The sequence below is a fragment of the Periplaneta americana genome, chromosome 15 (assembly GCF_040183065.1).
Source record: "Periplaneta americana isolate PAMFEO1 chromosome 15, P.americana_PAMFEO1_priV1, whole genome shotgun sequence".
NCBI lineage: Eukaryota > Metazoa > Arthropoda > Insecta > Blattodea > Blattidae > Periplaneta > Periplaneta americana.
In genome coordinates this window covers 13,426,997-13,445,306 of record NC_091131.1, presented here as the reverse complement: position 1 = coordinate 13,445,306, position 18,310 = coordinate 13,426,997, and the positions used below count along the sequence as shown (strand labels likewise).

The 18,310-nt window shown below is 36.3% G+C and overlaps 1 protein-coding gene across 1 annotated transcript in view; it reads right to left on the bottom strand.

The window, feature by feature from the left end:
• Positions 1 to 16,757: 16,757 nt before the first annotated feature.
• Positions 16,758 to 18,310, bottom strand: part of LOC138715603 (ionotropic receptor 75a-like) — a 49,799-nt gene continuing 48,246 nt past the window's right edge. Inside the window, exon 12 of the mRNA XM_069848679.1 lies at positions 16,758 to 17,461. Within this exon, the coding sequence (XP_069704780.1) occupies positions 17,230 to 17,461 (232 nt within the window). The 3' untranslated portion in view covers positions 16,758 to 17,229. The remainder of the gene's footprint in view (positions 17,462 to 18,310) is intronic.

The window sequence follows — 18,310 nt, the reverse complement described above, 5'->3', positions numbered from 1 at the left end:
TCCCTCCTATACCTAGTAAAGTGATTTGTTTGTATTTTACGCCAGTATCATCGAACTCCAGTCTTAGAAAGGGGTAGCAAACGGTTTCCTAACAGAAATTAATGTTTTCAGAAAGAGCTAAGACAGCCCAGCCACTAGCCTTTACAGAGGAACGAGCAGAAACGGGTGGGAGAAACCGGGATGCGACTTAGGCAAATGGAGGGCAGTACCTGTGCGAGAATATGATTCAATATTGAAAGCTCTTTCGTCACTGGAAAACTTGAACATATTTCTGGAACACACTATACTATTTCAGTACTGTTTGTGTATAATATGACTTTAAGGCGACTTTGACTGTATACGCTTGTATATTATTTTAATGTACCGAAGTACATATGATATTTCCATGCAGATATTCTGCGTCGTCCACACCTGTGGAGTAATGGTCAGCGCGTCTGGCCGCAAAACCAGGTGGCCCGGGGTCGAATCCCGGTCGGGGCAAGTTACCTGGTTGAGGTTTTTTCCGGGGTTTTTCCTCAACCCAAGATGAGCAAATGCTGGGTAACTTGCGGTGCTGGACCCCGGACTCATTTCACCGGCATTATCACCTTCATATCATTCAGACGCTAAATAACCTAGATGTTGATACAGCGTCGTAAAATAACCTACTAAAATAAAAAAATATTCTGCGTCATCATGCGATGAACTTCGGTACATTAAAATAATATATGATATGCGTAAATCACTTCGTGATTTAAGACGGCGCCTATTCCGTCGGATCCCGGCCAACTAGTCACTCATAACGAGTGCACCTCAGCACATGTGCGGATTTCAGTCCTACGTTCATAGACATCTATGACGTAGTGCAGAGGGCGGCCACTAGAGGGAACCCAAGAGTTGGAACTTAAACTGAGACGATTCTGTACGACGCCGGGGTGGGTATCCGGTGTGGCTTAGTGGATAAAGCATCAGCACGTAGAGCTGAAAACCCGGGTTCAAATCCCGGCGCCGGAGAGAATTTTTCTCCGTTCCATTACTCTTTCATCGTGTATACGCTTGGTTCTGTGTGGAGAACGGATGAAATGTTTACTAGTAGAGGGGGTGAGAGTGAAGTACATTAAAAAAACTCAGGTACAATAATAATTGAAGAAAAATAAAATGATGTCCCTGTATTTATTTTACATTGCTAACTGTTCCAGTCTGTTTCGTACCAGAGTTTAGCTCGCGTAATTTTTGTAAATCCTGTAGGCTATACTCACCACGGTTGCTGATCGCAGAACAGTTCCACCAAAATCTTTCCTTGGCGGACCAGCAGGAAACTTCTGCCCAGGGCTCCATGCACGTTCAGGAGTAAATGTGAGTGGCGATCTGGCCAAGATCTTGTACACATCCTGCAGAAGATATTCATTCTGCACCGACCCTGGCCGCACCAGCGTGAAGTGGCTGTCCAGAAGAATGTTCACCTCCTGCAAAGCAGCGAGACTGTCGCTCGATGCAGCAGGTCGGTCAGTGAAGACCAGCCAGAAGTGTTGAATGGTGAACAACCTGTGCTCGGAGGCCTGGAATAAACAAGTTTTCGTAATACAGCGAATGAAGACGGTGAAATTAAGTTTCTACGATAGTACCGGGACATCATTTAATTTTTACTAACATTTGTAATATTAACCTGGCTATACCTTTGGCTTAAAAGTTGTGAATCGGAAACACCGTTTGCTACCGCTTCCACGACTGGAGTTCGATGATACTGACGTAAGATACAAACAAATAACTTTTACTAGGTATAGGAGGGATGAAAAGTAGTTCATCCATTTACGTAAAATAGGAAATATCGCGATTTTGAGTTTGATAATTTTCATTAGGTTTTTCTTTAATCAAAATGCAGTAAAATATTAACAATAAGTGTTTTTTCTCACGATCTGAGCTGTCCGTTCGGACGTATTCATTATGCTGTGTATATTATACTGTCTACAGCACATTAGCGTACAATATAGAGAATGAAGTTAAATTTAAAAATAATCACAATATGGATATTTAAACACATATTTGAAAATGATGGCCGTTCGTTTCTATACAGGTTTCAGTTCTTTTTTGCATATTATCGCACATAGACTATTATACCAAATTCCAATTACCAATTTCGTCTTTCGTACTACTAACTCATATTGAAATAATTCTGTACCTACTCTATAAAAGAGTACCTTACGTACTGTAAATTCAATCTTCACTTCTGCCCGATCCGAAAAGATAAAACTATTCAGACATGCTATCTACTGTCCGTCCAAGTGGTTTTGTCGCAGAGTTGCAGAAAGGGGGGAAATCACGTGACAATTACTTAACGAGGCCCTTCTATTTAAGTTATTTTAAATAGTTGTATAATATTACGTAGACGTCCAATTCCTAACAGAAATTAATGTTTTCAGAAAATAGCTAAGACAGCCCAGCCACAAAGGGACGGGCAGAAGTGGATGGGGAAACCGGGATGCGACATAGGCAAACGAACGACAGTACCTGTGCGAGAATATGATTCAATATTGAAAGGGAACGTATTTTTGGAACGTACTATACTCACTAACTCAGTACTGTTTGTGTTTACTATGACCGTAAGGAGACTTTGACTGTATACGCTTGGTTCTGTGTGGAGAACGGTTGGAAGTTTACTAGTAGAAGGGGTGGGAGTGAAGTACATTCAAAAACTCAGGTAAAATAAAAATTGAAGTAAAAATAAAATGATGTCCCTGTATTAGCGACCATGGCGTACGAAATGACATACGTGCAGTTTTGATGTTGCTTCCGCATTACATGTTTCCACTCTTTTATTGTTTTGTGTTTTTTTTTAGTGTTATAGATGTCTCCACCTGCATTGTTTCAGTGGAAGCAAGGCCATTTTGTTATACAGTTTCTGCTATCATGTGCTACAACCACCATATTGTTAGGGTGCATAGGATAGCGTCGTTACGTATGAATCAGCCGCCGTGAGTGCGGTAAGGAGTCTAGCCTTGGCTGGTTCACTCTGAATGTGTATCTAGATTTATTAATTGGAAGGCATGGTTGGATCCAACCAACCAGAAGAAATATGCTCATGGCCTCATTTCTTATATTCAATCATTATTTATCGAAGAACTTTAATTTCTAACCTATCACACTGACCTTTTTCAAAACGACGGAGCTGCCCTCACACTGCCAGTGTAGAAATACAGCCAGCTTGTACATATCCACTGACAACAAAGAAGCGACATCTGTCGGTTCATCTGCACGCTGAATCTTCACTCGAAGGCCTCTGTTCGAGAAGAACTTGGCGATCTGCACGTCCTCTGAGACACAACAGACCAAAAATAAAGTTTACTGAATACGTGCACGTTACACGATTCCGTCGCTATTGTAACTGTTTCCCAATTATTACCGAAAATGTATTTAATGCATGAATATGTCAGGGTTAACATAAAATCAGTCACATATACTATTATAGCAAGTACCTACCTAACAGTTATAGAAGGAAAAACTCAACTGAACAAAATATTATGACTATTTCAAATGTTTGATAATGACATCTTCCTTACTTATAGCCTTTAAGAAATCCGCAGGTTCATTGCCGCCTACACATAACTCCGCCTTCGGTCACTACTCTGTGCAAGATTAATCCAGTCTCTACCATCATATCCCACCTCCCTCAAATCCATTTTAATGTTATCCTCCCATCTACCTCTCGGCCTCTCCAAAGGTCTTTTTTCCCTCCGGCCTCCCAACTAACACTCTATATGCATTTCTGGATTGGCCCATACGTGCTACATGCCTTGGCCATCTCAAACGTCTGGATTTAATGTTCCTAATTATGTCAGGTGAAGAATACAATGCGTGCAGTTCTGTGTTGTGTAACTTTCTCCATTCTCCTATAACTTAATCCCTCTTAGCCCCAAATACTTTTCTAAGCACCTTATTCTCACACATCATTAATCTCTATTCCTTTCTCAAAGTGAGAGTCCAAATTTCATAACCATGCAGAATAACAGGTAATATAACTGTTTTATAAATTCTAATTTTCAGATTCTTTCACAGCAGACTAGATGACAAAAGCCACTCAAGCGAATAATAACAGGCATTTCCCATATTTATTCTGTGTTAAATTTCCTCCCAGTATCATTTATATTTGTTACTGTTGCTCCAAGATATTTGAATTTTTCTACCTCTTCGAAGGATAAATCTGCAATTTTTATATTTCCATTTCGTACAATATTCTGGTCACGAGACATAATAATATACTTCGTCTTTTCGGGATTTACTTCCAAACCTATCTCTTTACTTGCTTCAAGTAAAATTCCCGTGTTTTAACTAATCGTTTGAGTATTTTTTCCTAACATATTCACGTCATTCGCATAGACAAGCAGCTGATGTAGCCCGTTCAATTCCAAACCCTCTCTGTTATCCTGGACTTTCCTAATGGCATATTCTAGAGCGAAGTTAAAAAGTAAAGGTGATAGTGCATCTCCTTGCAACACAGTTCAACTCCTTGCTTCCCTGTTGGATGCTGATAGCCGATGGACTGCGCGTGAGTTAGCAGCGGAAATCGGAGTATGTCACAAAATTGTGCTCCACATTCTGCAAGACATTCTGGGTTACCGCAAAATTACAGGGCGTTGGATACACCATGAAATTTCCTAAGTTTAACAATGGCATCGCTATGCAGTCGCACAGGCCTTGTTGGACCGGTACCAAAGGAAAGATGACTTTCTTGGACGAATCGTCGCTATGGACGAAACCTGGACTCGCTCATACGAACCAACCAAATGAATGGAAGCAACCAGGTTCTTCTCGCCCGAAGAAAGTGCGTCCTACACAAAGTGCTGTGAAAGTGATGTTCATTGTGACGTATGACATTGATGGGGTAATACTGCACCACGCTGTACCTCCAAGGCAGACGGCAAACGCGGACTACTACTGCAGGTTCCTGTAGCACCACCTTCTTCCAGACCTCAGGAGAAAACAACGACACTTGGTAGTACAGAATCCTATCATTCTTCATGATAATGCAAGGAGTCACACCGCTGCTGCTGTCAAGGACCTCTTGCGCCGCTGGCAATGGGAGATTCTGGAACATCCACCGTACTCACCCGATATGAGTCCATGCGATTACGATCTTTTCACCAAAGTGAAAGAACCACTGCGAGGGACCCGGTACAATACCAGAGATGAACTTATCCGTGCAATAGGGCGGACAATACGGAATATCAACAAAGATGGACGCGCTGATAGTGTACGACGATTTCCAAACATTTGGCAAAAGGTAATAAATAAGGGGGGCGACTATATAGAAGGTACGTAAATGTTGTACCCCTGTGAATAAAGCCATGTCAGAAATATCGAACTGTTGCCATTACTTTTTATCCAGCCCTAGTATATACTACATAGCCGCCATTCAGTAAATTATAGAAATGAAGATCTAATTTCATATATTCTCTACATCTACTTATATAACCCCAAAAGTTTCACTTTCATATCATCAATATAGCATTAATAGGTATAATTAATGAAAAATAGTCGCATCATGGCATTAATTATAATAACATTTAATTTCTAATGGTACTAATGTCATCAAACCACCTCAAGTTTTGTAGATTTTAATATCCAATACACAGCTGTACTCATAAAATTACACACCAGCAATCAGCCTGTAAATTATTTTTAGTAAGCCTTGAAGTTTTTAATAACCAATTGAATTTGAGCTCTAAATATGTCAGCAATCCTGCAGGTCATGGCCTTCGTGTAATAGTCTATTGTTTATTGTAGGCTAGTGTGTTTTGTTTTATTCTGAAATGATGCAATTAGTTCTCAAAACTGACGAAAGATGGTTTTTGGAAAATATGAAAATTCTGTAGGAAAACTAACGCTTCACTGAAAGTTACTATTTTTCTGAAAAACTTCGGGTTCTAAGCTTCAAAATGAGGGGTCATTCATTAAAATCCGTTCAGCCGTTTTCCCGTAATTTCCATTACCAGTTCAAATTATATATATTCAAAATTACCTGATCTGCTACAAGTCACGACGACTGCAAATGAAATGTGGTTGTCGTCCAAAAATGAACCCATCAGCGCCAGTCTGTCGGGCGTGATAATCTTTGCTTGAAATAACTGAACTTCGAGAAGGAAAATGAACATCAACAACAATGACCGTTCCAGATACAACATATTGCCAATTTGCGCAGTTTTATGAAATGAGAATTTGTTGTATCATTATAAATCCGTATCACTGATTCCGATACATTATATGAGTTGGAGTTTCAGTTTACAGTTGCCATTCTACAGTAATTATCTCAGACCAAACGCCATTATCTTGCTTTTATGTACAATCATGTCGGGGGATACGACTGCGCAGTGCTATAAATTTTCACATAAATATCACAGATGATAAAGTAGCATTTTTTGCATGAAACTGATATGTTTACAATGTAGTTACTCAACAGTATTTTTATATCACTTTCCGTAAATTCTTGCATTTATATTCAGATGCACAAATTCAATGATGGACAGTTACGATGTTTAAATATTTGTATAAGAATTGAGTAAGATTGTGGCCAGATAACACGAAACTAATCCTGTGTTTGGCGTGTCATTTATTCAGCGTTTATTTGCAAGAGGAGATTTCTAGAACAAAAGTTGAGGTTACATAGGACTTCGTCCAGACATAAAATCAGTACCGGTATCACTAAGTCTCAGAAAAGGTAATGGTTAATTACATTACAAATAAAATGCTTCTTTCCACTTCTACATTGCTTCATCCTCTTGCATTTTTTAGCCATGACAATTTCACTTCAAAAGCTATTTTGTCGTGCATAACAATGTTAACTTAAGACATTTCGAGAGTGATAGTGTCCATTTATCTTACGTCAGTGTTTGGTCAAACTGTGCAGTTTCATCTACGTCAAAACCAGTTAAGCAAATAGCTGCTTTAATGTAGTTTACTGTTCGGACATGTAACATGTCAGAAGGGGGGAAAAATTAGATAAAATACACGAAAGATATAGAAAGACAAGAGAGTAAAGCAGAAGTAAAGAAGAAAAGAAAATCTGAGAGAAAATAAGGAATGGAAAGCAGAAGGAAAGTAAGGAAGGAAGAACAGACGGAAATTAAGGAAAGAAAAGAAAAGCAGAAAGAAAATAAGAAAAGAAAACCAAAAGGAAATAGGGAAAGAAGAACACAAGAAAATTAAGAAATGAAAAGTGAAGGAAATTAAGGAAAGAAAATCAGGAGGAAATTAAGAAAAGGAAATCAGAAGGAAATTAAGGAAATAAAATCACTATGAAAATAAGGCTAGAAAAGCAAAAGTAAAATAAGGAAAGAAAACGGAAGAAAAATAAGAAAAAACTAAAGAAATACTAGGAAGAAGAGTAGAAGAAAGGCAAAGAAAGAAAAGGAGAAGATCTTTAAAAAAAGAAAACCAAAACAAAAATAAGAAAAGGAAAGTATAAGAAAAATAAGGAAAGAAAGGCAGAAGGAAATTAAGGAAAGAAAAGCAGCAGGAAAATAAGGGCATAAAATCAAAAGGAAAATAAAGACAGAAAACAGAAGAAAAATGGGGAACGGAAAAAGAAGAAAAATTATGAAAATACTAAGGAAAATAAGAAAACTTAAGAAATACTGGGAAAGAAAAGAGAAGATCATTAAAAAAAAGAAAAGCAGAACAAAAATAAGAAAGGAAAGTATAAGAAAAATAAGGAAAGAAAAGCAGAAGGAAAGTAAGGACATAAAATCAAAAGGAAAATAAAGAAAGAAAACAGAAGAAAAATGGGGAACGGAAAAAGAAAAAAAATTATGAAAAAACTAAGGAAAAAAGCGGAAGAAAAATAAGAAATACTAGGAAGAAGAACAGAAGAAAGGTAAGGAAAGAAAAGGAGAAGATCATTAAAAACAGAAAAGCAGAACAAAAATAAGAAAAGGAAAATATAAGAAAAATAAGGAAATAAAAGCAGAAGGAAATAAGAATAGAAAGGCAGAAGGAAATTAAGGAAAGAAAAGCAGCAGGAAAATAAGGACATAAAATCAAAAGGAAAATAAAGAAAACAGAAGAAAAATGGGAAACGGAAAAAGAAGAAAAGTTATGAAAAAACTAAGGAAAAAAGCGGAAGAAAAATAAGAAAACTGAAGAAATACTAGGAAAGAAAGGGAGAAGATCATTAAAAAAAGAAAAGCAGAACAAAAATAAGAAAAGGAAAGTATAAGAAAAATAAGGAAAGAAAAGCAGCAGGAAAGTAAGGACATAAAATCAAAAGGAATATAAAGAAAACAGAAGAAAAATGGGTAACGGAAAAAAAAGAAAAATTATGAAAAAAACTAAGGAAAAAGGCGGAAGAAAAATAAGAAAACTAAAGAAATACTGGGAAAGAAAAGAGAAGATCATTCAAAAAAGAAAAGCAGAACAAAAATAAGAAAAGGAAAGTATAAGAATAATAAGGAAAGAAAAGCAGCGGGAAAATAAGGCCATAAAATCAAAAGGAAAATAAAGAAAACAGAAGAAAAATGGGTAACGGAAAAAGAAGAAAAATTATGAAAAAACTAAGGAAAAAAGCAGAAGAAAAATAAGAAAACTGAAGAAATACTAGGAAAGAAAAGAGAAGATGATTAAAAAAGGAAAGCAGAGCAAAAATAAGATGGGAGTGTCTCAGTGTCCAACAAAATGTGATAGTTTGAAGAAAGGAGTCTCAAATTCATATTCTTCTATTCCACAGTACATTCTTTCCGTCATCAAATGCCGTATATTGTTAATGCTGAGTTCCTGGTAATAAAGCCAAAGGGAAGCAAAAATGGACAAAGTTCCATTGATCAATTATGCCTTGCAACACTTTTATAGGTATTAAAAAATGTTAATGTGGTCCGTTGGGCAAACAGTATTTATATATTTTTATTCGTATCCACAGCAAATAATTTTTTGTGTATATCTATTGAACAGTCCACACCTGTGGAGTAACGGTCAGTGCGTCTGGGCGCGAAACCAGTTGGCCCGGGTTCGAATCCCGGTCGGGGCAAGTTACCTGGTTTAGGTTTTTTCCGGGGTTTTCCCTTAACCCAATACGAGCAAATGCTGGGCAACTTTCGGTGCTGGACTCCGGACTTATTTCACCGGCATTATCACCTTCATTTAATTCAGACTATAAATTACCTAGATGTTGATACAGCGTCGTAAAATAAGCCAATAAAATAAAAAAATCTATTGAACACTGTTTCAAGAAAATAAAATATATACGCATAATATTATAGTACATGGCATCAGTTGTTTTTATAGTACGTTCTTATAGTCATTCACTGCCTCAAATAGCTTGTGTATCTTCTATCTTATGGTCTTGATTTCTAATTAGTTTTTTTTTTCGTTGTTGGTAACTCTAGAGCATCTATTACATGCTTTATGGTTGTGCTAGCAGATGGAGCTACTTGTCAACAATGTGACGCTGAAACGTGTGTTCAGGTGTACTGCCCAGCGACAGTCCTGATGTATTTTTATTAATTTGTGATGATTGGTTAATTAATATTAACCCGGCACACTCACACTCACATTCATACAAATTTCCAGACTCTAGACACCCAGGGAATTCCTCTTCTTCAAGAAAAATTCACCGAGAGCCGAGCCCGGGAATCGAACCAGGGACCTCCTGATCTGGAAGCCAGCATGCTCACCAACAGACCACGTAGGCAGTCCTAATTAGTATTGATTTACTTTTTCCTTTATAATAAACTCCGTAGACAAAACTATGCCATGTTCAGAATTATTTCAACAGTTACTGGTATTGTGAATGCACATTATAAACAAAACATCCTCTACAAATACCGGTATTGCCAACTTCTGTTTCAGTTCGGCTAATTATGGAATAGATAAACTTCGAATAAACGAACGTCGCGTCATACAAAACGATATTCCGCTTATTCTAGTGAATTAGACCATTCTATGTACGAATTCGATCGTATAACTCAACCTAAATTCGGTTAACTTACTTATTCACATCTCTCCTGATGGGATGCTGTCACCACCACCACCACCACCACCACCACCACCACCACCACCACCACCACCACCACCACCACCACCACCGGGTTTTATATTGATTTTTATTTGTAACTTCGAAGTTTCCATATTTTCCTGTTAATGTCTACTATCTTCTGTTAACTTAAAGAAGAGACTATATTTTACCGGTACACTTGATGTATAATGAATTTACATGATCTGCAAATTGTCTTACCAGGTCCGTTGATTAATTGTAATTTAGTTTAATTGCTTGTCTATGCGGATGACGTGAATATGTTAGGAGAAAATCCACAAACTATTAGACAAAACACGGGAATCTTAATTGAAGCAAATAAAGAGGCAGGTTTGGAAGTAAATCCCGAAAAGACTAAGTATATGATTATGTCTCGTGACCAAAATATTGTACGAAATAGAAATATAAAAATTGAAAATTTATCCTCTGAAAAGGTGTAAAAATTCAAATATCTTGGAGCAACAGTAACAAATATAAATGACACTCGGGAGGAAATTAAACGCAGAATAAATATGTAAAATGCCCGTTATTATTAGGTTGAGAAGATTCTGTTATCCAGTCTGCTCTCAAAAAATAAAAAAAAAAAACTGAAAGTTATAATTTCTAAAACAGTTATATTACCGGTTGTTCTGTATGGTTGCGAAACTTGGACTCCCACTTTGAGAGAGGAACAGAGATTAAGGGTGTTTAACAATATGTTGCTTAGGAAAATATTTGGGGCTAAGAGGGATGAAGTCACAGGAGAATGGAGAAAGTTACACAACACAGAACTGCACGCATTGTATTCTTCACCTGACATAATCAGGAACATCAAATCCAGACGTTTTAGATGAGCAGGGCATGTAGCACGTATGGGCGAATCCAGAAATGCATATAGAGTGTTAGTTGGAAGGTTGGAGGGAAAAAGACCTTTAGGGAGGCTGAGACGTAGATGGGAGGATAATATTAAAATTGTTTTGAGGGAGGTGGGATATGATTGTAAGGACTGCATTAATCTTACTCAGGATAAGGACCGATGGCGGGATTATGTGAGGGCGGCAATGAACCTGCGGGTTCTCTAAAGCAATTTTGCAAGTAAGTAAGCTTCAATTCGAACCTTTGCGTCCTCATCGTGATAATTAGAAAAGTAGTGGATGACTTGTTAGAAAAAAGTAGAGTGACAAGTTGTATCCTATCATCACTACGGTAACAAATTGGCGATAACCATGAAACTCCAGCCTAGACTAACAGAGGCAATGGTGAAGTCATCGCAAGCACAATCACCGGCACGATGGATTCATTCAGATTCAGAGAATATTAAGGGGAGAGGATGGTATTTTTTGGTGAAAAATGAGTAAATTTTCAAAAAAAAAAATCCTTTAGAGTACTCTGTGATATGTGTGCAATGCATAGCATAACATTTTTTGGGTATTTGTGCCCTTATCGGATGTTGAGACGTCATTTTTAAACTTCCTATATTATGGATTTTTAAATCACTCGCCCACTTTTATTGTTGTTTCCTGTAAATTAAATTTAAAAAAAATTCTCTAAAATACCCTTTGATATGTGTGGAATTCATTGCATAACATTTTGTGGGTATTTGTGCCCTTATCGGATGTTGAGTCGCCATTTTTATAATTCCTGCGCTATGGATTTTTAAATCACACGCCCGCTTTTATCGGTTTCCAGTAACTTCATTTTTTTGCTACATTGCCAGACAAAAATGGATATAATTTCTGAACTATTAAAGATACATGCATGAAATTTAGAACACACATTCTTTAGACTATTAGGAAACTTTTCTCTGTAACAGAATTATGTTAATTGATTTCATTTTAAAAATATGTCCGTTTGTTTGCAAGAAAGGAAATCAGAAAATTGTTATTAAATGTAATTGTTTATTTTACAAACGTAGGGACTAATATCAAAATTCTGTTACAGACAGTTTATAGAACATGCTTTTGCAAATACATTGCAAAAAACTGTTTGATTCTATCTTTAAGAACGGTTTACATATATTGGTTGTAGTACAATCCTGCATTGGGTATATTTTTTTCAAATTTGGGTCCCCAATTTTTTTTTTTCAAAATATTTTTATTTGGTTGAGCTCTCTACATACAAAAAATTAATATTTTACACCAAATAGGAAAAAAGTTAAAAAAAATACCATTCTTTCCCCTTAACAAAAAAAAAATAGAGCCAGGAAGATAATCCAAAGACGTCTACTCGAAAAAATGGCATATTAATTTAAGAACGTGGATATTTTTATGAACTCTAATGCCAAAACACAATTTCCCTATAACCAATTTCACGTGCGCCACATAATCGTGCAGTTATCGTGCATCTAGACATCTATAAAAGTTACATGCGGCCAGCTTGCACTAAAATGTAGAGAAACTCAACAAGTATTTTATGTCGTGAAATTGGCGAATCTGTTATTCCTATTGTTGTGTATACACATATTATTTTCCAAAATGGCTCCATTCACACCGCAAGAAAATTCTCGTTAGTAAAATGAAAAATAGCCATACCTACAGTAAGAAAGAAATGTAAGGAAAGGAGTGACAAAGAGTACAACGTTCACAACTTTATTGTGTTCCTTCTTAACTACAGAGCATATATTATAAAAAGAGTGAGACGATATAGCCTATACCGTACTACACACAAGTTTACCAGTTACATGTAGTTATTGTAGTATAAATTGATCTACTTCTACAATCTACTTTATTTCGCCACCACCTATACAGTAAGAAACCTAACTACAGCAAAATACACCGTGTCCGAAATGAAACCTACCGATAAAGAAATGAATTAACTAGACATCTATAAAAGTTACATGCGGCCAGCTTGCACTAAAATGTAGAGAAACTCAACAAGTTTTTTTATGTCGTAAAATTGGCGAATCTGTTATTCCTATTGTTGTGTATACACAGATTGTTCTCCAAAATGGTTCCATTCACACCGCAAGAAAAAGTGCAGTGCTGTTATTGGTTAGCAGAGTTTAAGTTTCCGGTTACAGTTCAGCGGAGATTTCGTGAAAAATACTGAAGTGCAGTTCCTGATATGCACACCATTTTTCACTGGCACAAACATCTATAAATATAATTTGAACTGGTAATGGAAATTACGGGAAAACAGCTGAACGGATTTTAATAAATGACCCCTCATTCTGAAGCTTGGAACCCAAAGTTTTTCAGAAAAATAGTAGTTTTCAGTGAAATGTCAATTTTTCAACATAATTTTCCTATTTTCTAAAATCCATCTGACGTCACTAATTGCATTTCAGAACAAAACAAAAGACACACTACAGTAAACAATATTACACGAAGGCCATGATCTGCAAGAATGCTGACATATTTAGAGCTCAAATTAAATTGGTTATTAAAAACTTAACTTACTAAAAATAATTTACAGGTTCGATTCTGTGGTGTGTAATTTTCTGAGTACAGCTGTGTATTCGATATTAAAATCTACAAAACTTGAGGTGGTTTGATGACATTATTACCATTAGAAATGATATATTATTATAGTTAATGCCATGATGTGACTGTTTTTCATAAATTTTAATGTTTTATTGGTGATATGAAAGTGAAACGTTTTGGGGTTATATAAGTAGATGTAGAGAATATCTTAAATTATATCTTGATTTATATAATTTACTGAGTGGCGGCTAAATAGTATATGTTATTGAAAACTATAAAACTTACGTAAAATAATAATATTGTTATTAAAAATCAAATATTTTTCTAGTTATTAATCAAGTGGGTTTGGGTCTTTTTTATATATTTAATGGCGGTGTGGTGGTGCGTGATTCTCTTCACTATTGGCTCGAGGGAGCGCAAAAATTAGAGTTCCTAAGGAAAGACCAAAAGGTATTACTTACTGATAAAATATGAGGCCTACAAGATTTTGTAATCTCCCGATCATTTCAGCAAGATCTCTTAGCAGGATAAAATGATTTTACCCTCTACATTTCAAGGTAGTTTACGAAACATGCAGCAGCTATACCAAGATGCTATGTCTATTGTTCGAAAGCACAGCAAACCTGACTTTTTTTTTTAATTTTCACCTACAATTCGCAATGATCTGAAATAGCTACTGCTTTACTCACACATGAAAAACCGACTGATCGTCCTGACATTGTTACTTGCGTTTTCGCGTTCAAATTAAAAAACTGAAGGTGTATAGGTTCAAGAAAAAGTATTTGGCATAAAAAACATTCAGAGAGAGTATGTTTCATTATTATGGTAGGAAATAACTTTCAGAATGTCTGATATTCTTCATTGAAAATAATTCTGAAAAATGTTCATTTGAACGTCTAATGAGCTTTGTTTTTAGCATTTGCTGCAAAAGCCACTAGTTTGCTAGAAAATGGAGACTTTCAGCGACATGCTGGCGGCGGTAGGAAGAGGACGTCGGATGAAAACGTCGAAGCCATTCGTGAAGGATTCATACGAAGCCCATGGAAATCTGTCAGGTAAGCAGTTGAACCTTTACACAATCATTTCCCTGGACGATGGATTGGTCGTGGTGGTCCTATTGCATGGCCCTCACGATCTCCTGATCTTAACCACTGGACTTTTTTCTTTGGAGATTCGTGAAAGACTGTGTTTACAACATCAGAATGGATAACCTTCAAGTGTTACGTCAAATGATTATCACCACAGTAAGATCTGTAACTCCGCAGATGTTACACAATGCCTGGAGAAGGATTGAATACAGATTAGATGTGTGTCGTGCTACTAGAGGGGGACATGTTGAGATTTACTGATGGCGAAATAAATTTGTTGAGTTGATTAATATTTTCCCCTAATTTGTTTTTGTGTGTCATACTTACTTATTTACAAATGGCTTTTAAGGAACCCGAAGGTTCATTGCCGCCCTCAAATAAGCCCGCCATCGGTCCCTATCCTGTGCAAGATTAATCCAGTCTCTATCATCATATCCCACCTAACTCAAATCCATTTTAATATTATCCTCTCATCTACGTCTCGGCCTCCCTAAAGGTCTTTTTCCCTCTGGTCTCCCAACTAACACTCTATATGTATTTCTGGATTCGCCCATACGTGCTACATGCCCTGCCCATCTCAAACGTCTGGATTTTAAGTTCCTAATTATGTTAGGTGAAGAATACAATGCGTGAAGTTCTGTGTTGTGTAACTTTCTCCATTCTCCTGTAACTTCATCCCGCTTAGCCCCAAATATTTTCCTAAGCACCTTATTCTCAAACACCGTTAACCTATGTTCCTCTCTCAGAGTGAGAGTCCAAGTTTCACAACCATAAAGAACAACCGGTAATATAACTGTTTTATAAATTCTAACTTTCAGATTTTTGGACAGCAGACTGGATGATAAGAGCTTCTCAACCGAATAATAACACGCATTTCCCATATTTATTCTGCGTTTAATTTCCTCCCGAGTGTCATTTATATTTGTTACTGTTGCTCCAAGATATTTGAATTTTTCCACCTCTTCGAAGGATAAATCTCCAATTTTTATATTTCCATTTCGTACAATATTCTGGTCACGAGACATAATCATATACTTTGTCTTTTCGGGATTTATTTCCAAACCAATCGCTTTACTTGCTTCAAGTAAAATTTCCGTGTTTTCCCTAACATATTCACGTCATCTGCATAGACAAGAAGCTGATGTAACCCGTTCAATTCCAAACCCTCTCCGTTATCCTGAACTTTCCTAATGGCATATTCTAAAGCGAAGTTAAAAAGTAAAGGTGATAGTGCATCTCCCTGCTTTAGCCCGCAGTGAATTGGAAAAGCATCAGATAGAAACTGGCCTATACAGACTCTGATGTATGTTTCACTGAGGCACATTTTAATTAATCGAACTAGTTTCTTGGGAATACCAAATTCAATAAGAACTAGTGGCTTGTGCAGGAAATACTGCTGCAAACTAAGTTCGTTAGACGTTCAAATAAAACTTTTTGAGATTTATTTTCAATGAAGAATACTTGTCTTTTTGATAGTTATTTGTTTCCATAATAATGAAACATACTCCCTCTGAATGGATTTTTTTAGGCCAAATACTTTTTCTTGAACCTATCCAACTTCAGTTTTTGAGTTTCAACGCGAAAACGCAAGTATCAATGTCAGGACGATAGCAGTAGCTATTTCAGGTCATTGTGGATTATAGGCAAAAGTTAAAAAAATGTCAGGTTTGCTAAGCTTTCGAACAATGGCATTTTCGTATAGCTGCTGCATGTAGAACTTGAAATGTAGAGCGTAAAATCATTTTATCCTACTAAGAGATCTTGCTGAAATGATCAGGAGACTACAAAATTTTCTAGGCCTCTTATTTTATCAGTAAGTAATACCTTTTGATCTTTCCTTAGGAACTGTAATTTTTGCGCTCTCTCGAGCCAATACTGAAGGCAATGACACATACTGTATCAATATCTACACTACACCGCCATTAAGTATATGAAAAAGACCCAACGTATAAAAATATATTGATTTTTAATAATATTATTATCTTACTTAAGTTTTGTAGTTATATATAGCAGCCACTCAGTAAATTAAAGAAATGAAGATCTAAATTAAGATATTCTCTACATTTACTTACATAACCACAAAACGTTTCACTTTCATGTCATCAATATAACATCAAAATTATGTACAATTAATTAAATAATAGATGCATCATGATATTAACTATAATAATATTTAATTTCTAATGGTAATAATGTCATCAAACCACCTCAAGTTTCGTAGATTTGAATATCCAATACACATCTGTACTCACAAAATTATACACTGCAGAATCAGTTTTTAATAACAAATTGAATTGAGCTCTAAATATGTCGGCAATCCTGCAGGTCATGGCCTTCGTGTAATAGCCTATTGTTTATTGTAGTGTGTGTTTTGTTCTGAAATTCAATCAAGTCGGCCGTGATTCAATAAAATTAGTTATCAAAACTGACAACAGATGGATTTTGGAAAATAGGAAAATTATGTAGGAAAATTGACATTTCACTGAAAACTACTACTTTTCCGAAAAACTTTGGATGCCAGGCATGAAAATGAGGGGTCACTCATTAAAATCCGTTCAGCCGTTTTCCCGTAATTTCCATTACCAGTTCAAATTATATATATAGATATCATATAATACTTCCCTCTTAACTTTTGTGTGTCATAATTAAGGAATAAATTATTTAGTGTCTTTATCGGTAGGTTTCGTTTCGGACACGGTGTACATTACGTTTACAGCTGAAGAGTAAGTGAAATTACCAATTCCTAATTTTTGTGGGAGTGCTCCGTAGGACTTCGTATCTTGAAGTACACCATCTCCAGAACCAGGATTCCTACGGAGATAGCAGCGCCATACGCAAGGACGAGCAAGGCCGGGTAGAAGTCCTGGATTCGAACACTGGTGAAGCTCTCAGTGTGGCCTTGACACTTGGGAAACTGGATCACCCAGAACTTGTATTCACGGTCCGACAGTCCAGACTCCTTTAACCATCGTGCCCTGAAACGTTTCACAATACGTCTAGTGAACATACGTCTTCTATCATGTGCGTTTATTAGATACTAGCTGAAAGCACCCGGCGTTGCACGGGTTTTCCTTTCTGCTTCTATTTTTAATTAAACTGGTTATTACATTTTCGGGAAACTCGGAAACCTAACTATAGACATCCAAAACGAATTGTCTTTACTAAGCTAAGATGAATCTTTACTTAACGTGACTTACATGAATTGATGAACTCCTTAGAATTCAGCTGGATAAAACACAGCCTGCTCACCAACTACAACTGCATCAAGAAATTCATAATACGGTCCTGGACTGCGTAAAGATATTTATTGCACGAATTATCTAGTTTTAGCCTTCATGATGTGTATCAACAATGTTATTTAATTTCGTGTTTTTTTTCTCTCGCTGTTATTTATACCACAGTCTACTATATACAGTCGCGAAGCTCAATATGTAGTAAAAATGCAAACAGGGTAGTTGCCCACCACTAGGATCGCTACTATCGCCTCATCATCGCAGATCTCTCTCCTAGCAGACGACAAAATATGTTACACTTTCGTTGTCGTGTTCTTTTGGAAAAATTAACACCTTCCTTCCATTATTGAAATATTAAATGCATAAAGTTAATTTATTATTTTAATGAAGTATATTAAATTCCACCATAAACTCGAAGATACCTGCAAGATATAAGTAATATAATTTTTGTTTGTGCAAAACGAACTGAAATTTACTCACTCATTCAAAATTATAGCGATAATTAACTATGAAACCAATAAATATTAATTTTCATTTCCTTTTCAACAATAATAATGGAAATATGAATTACTGGAGTAACTTACGCGTACC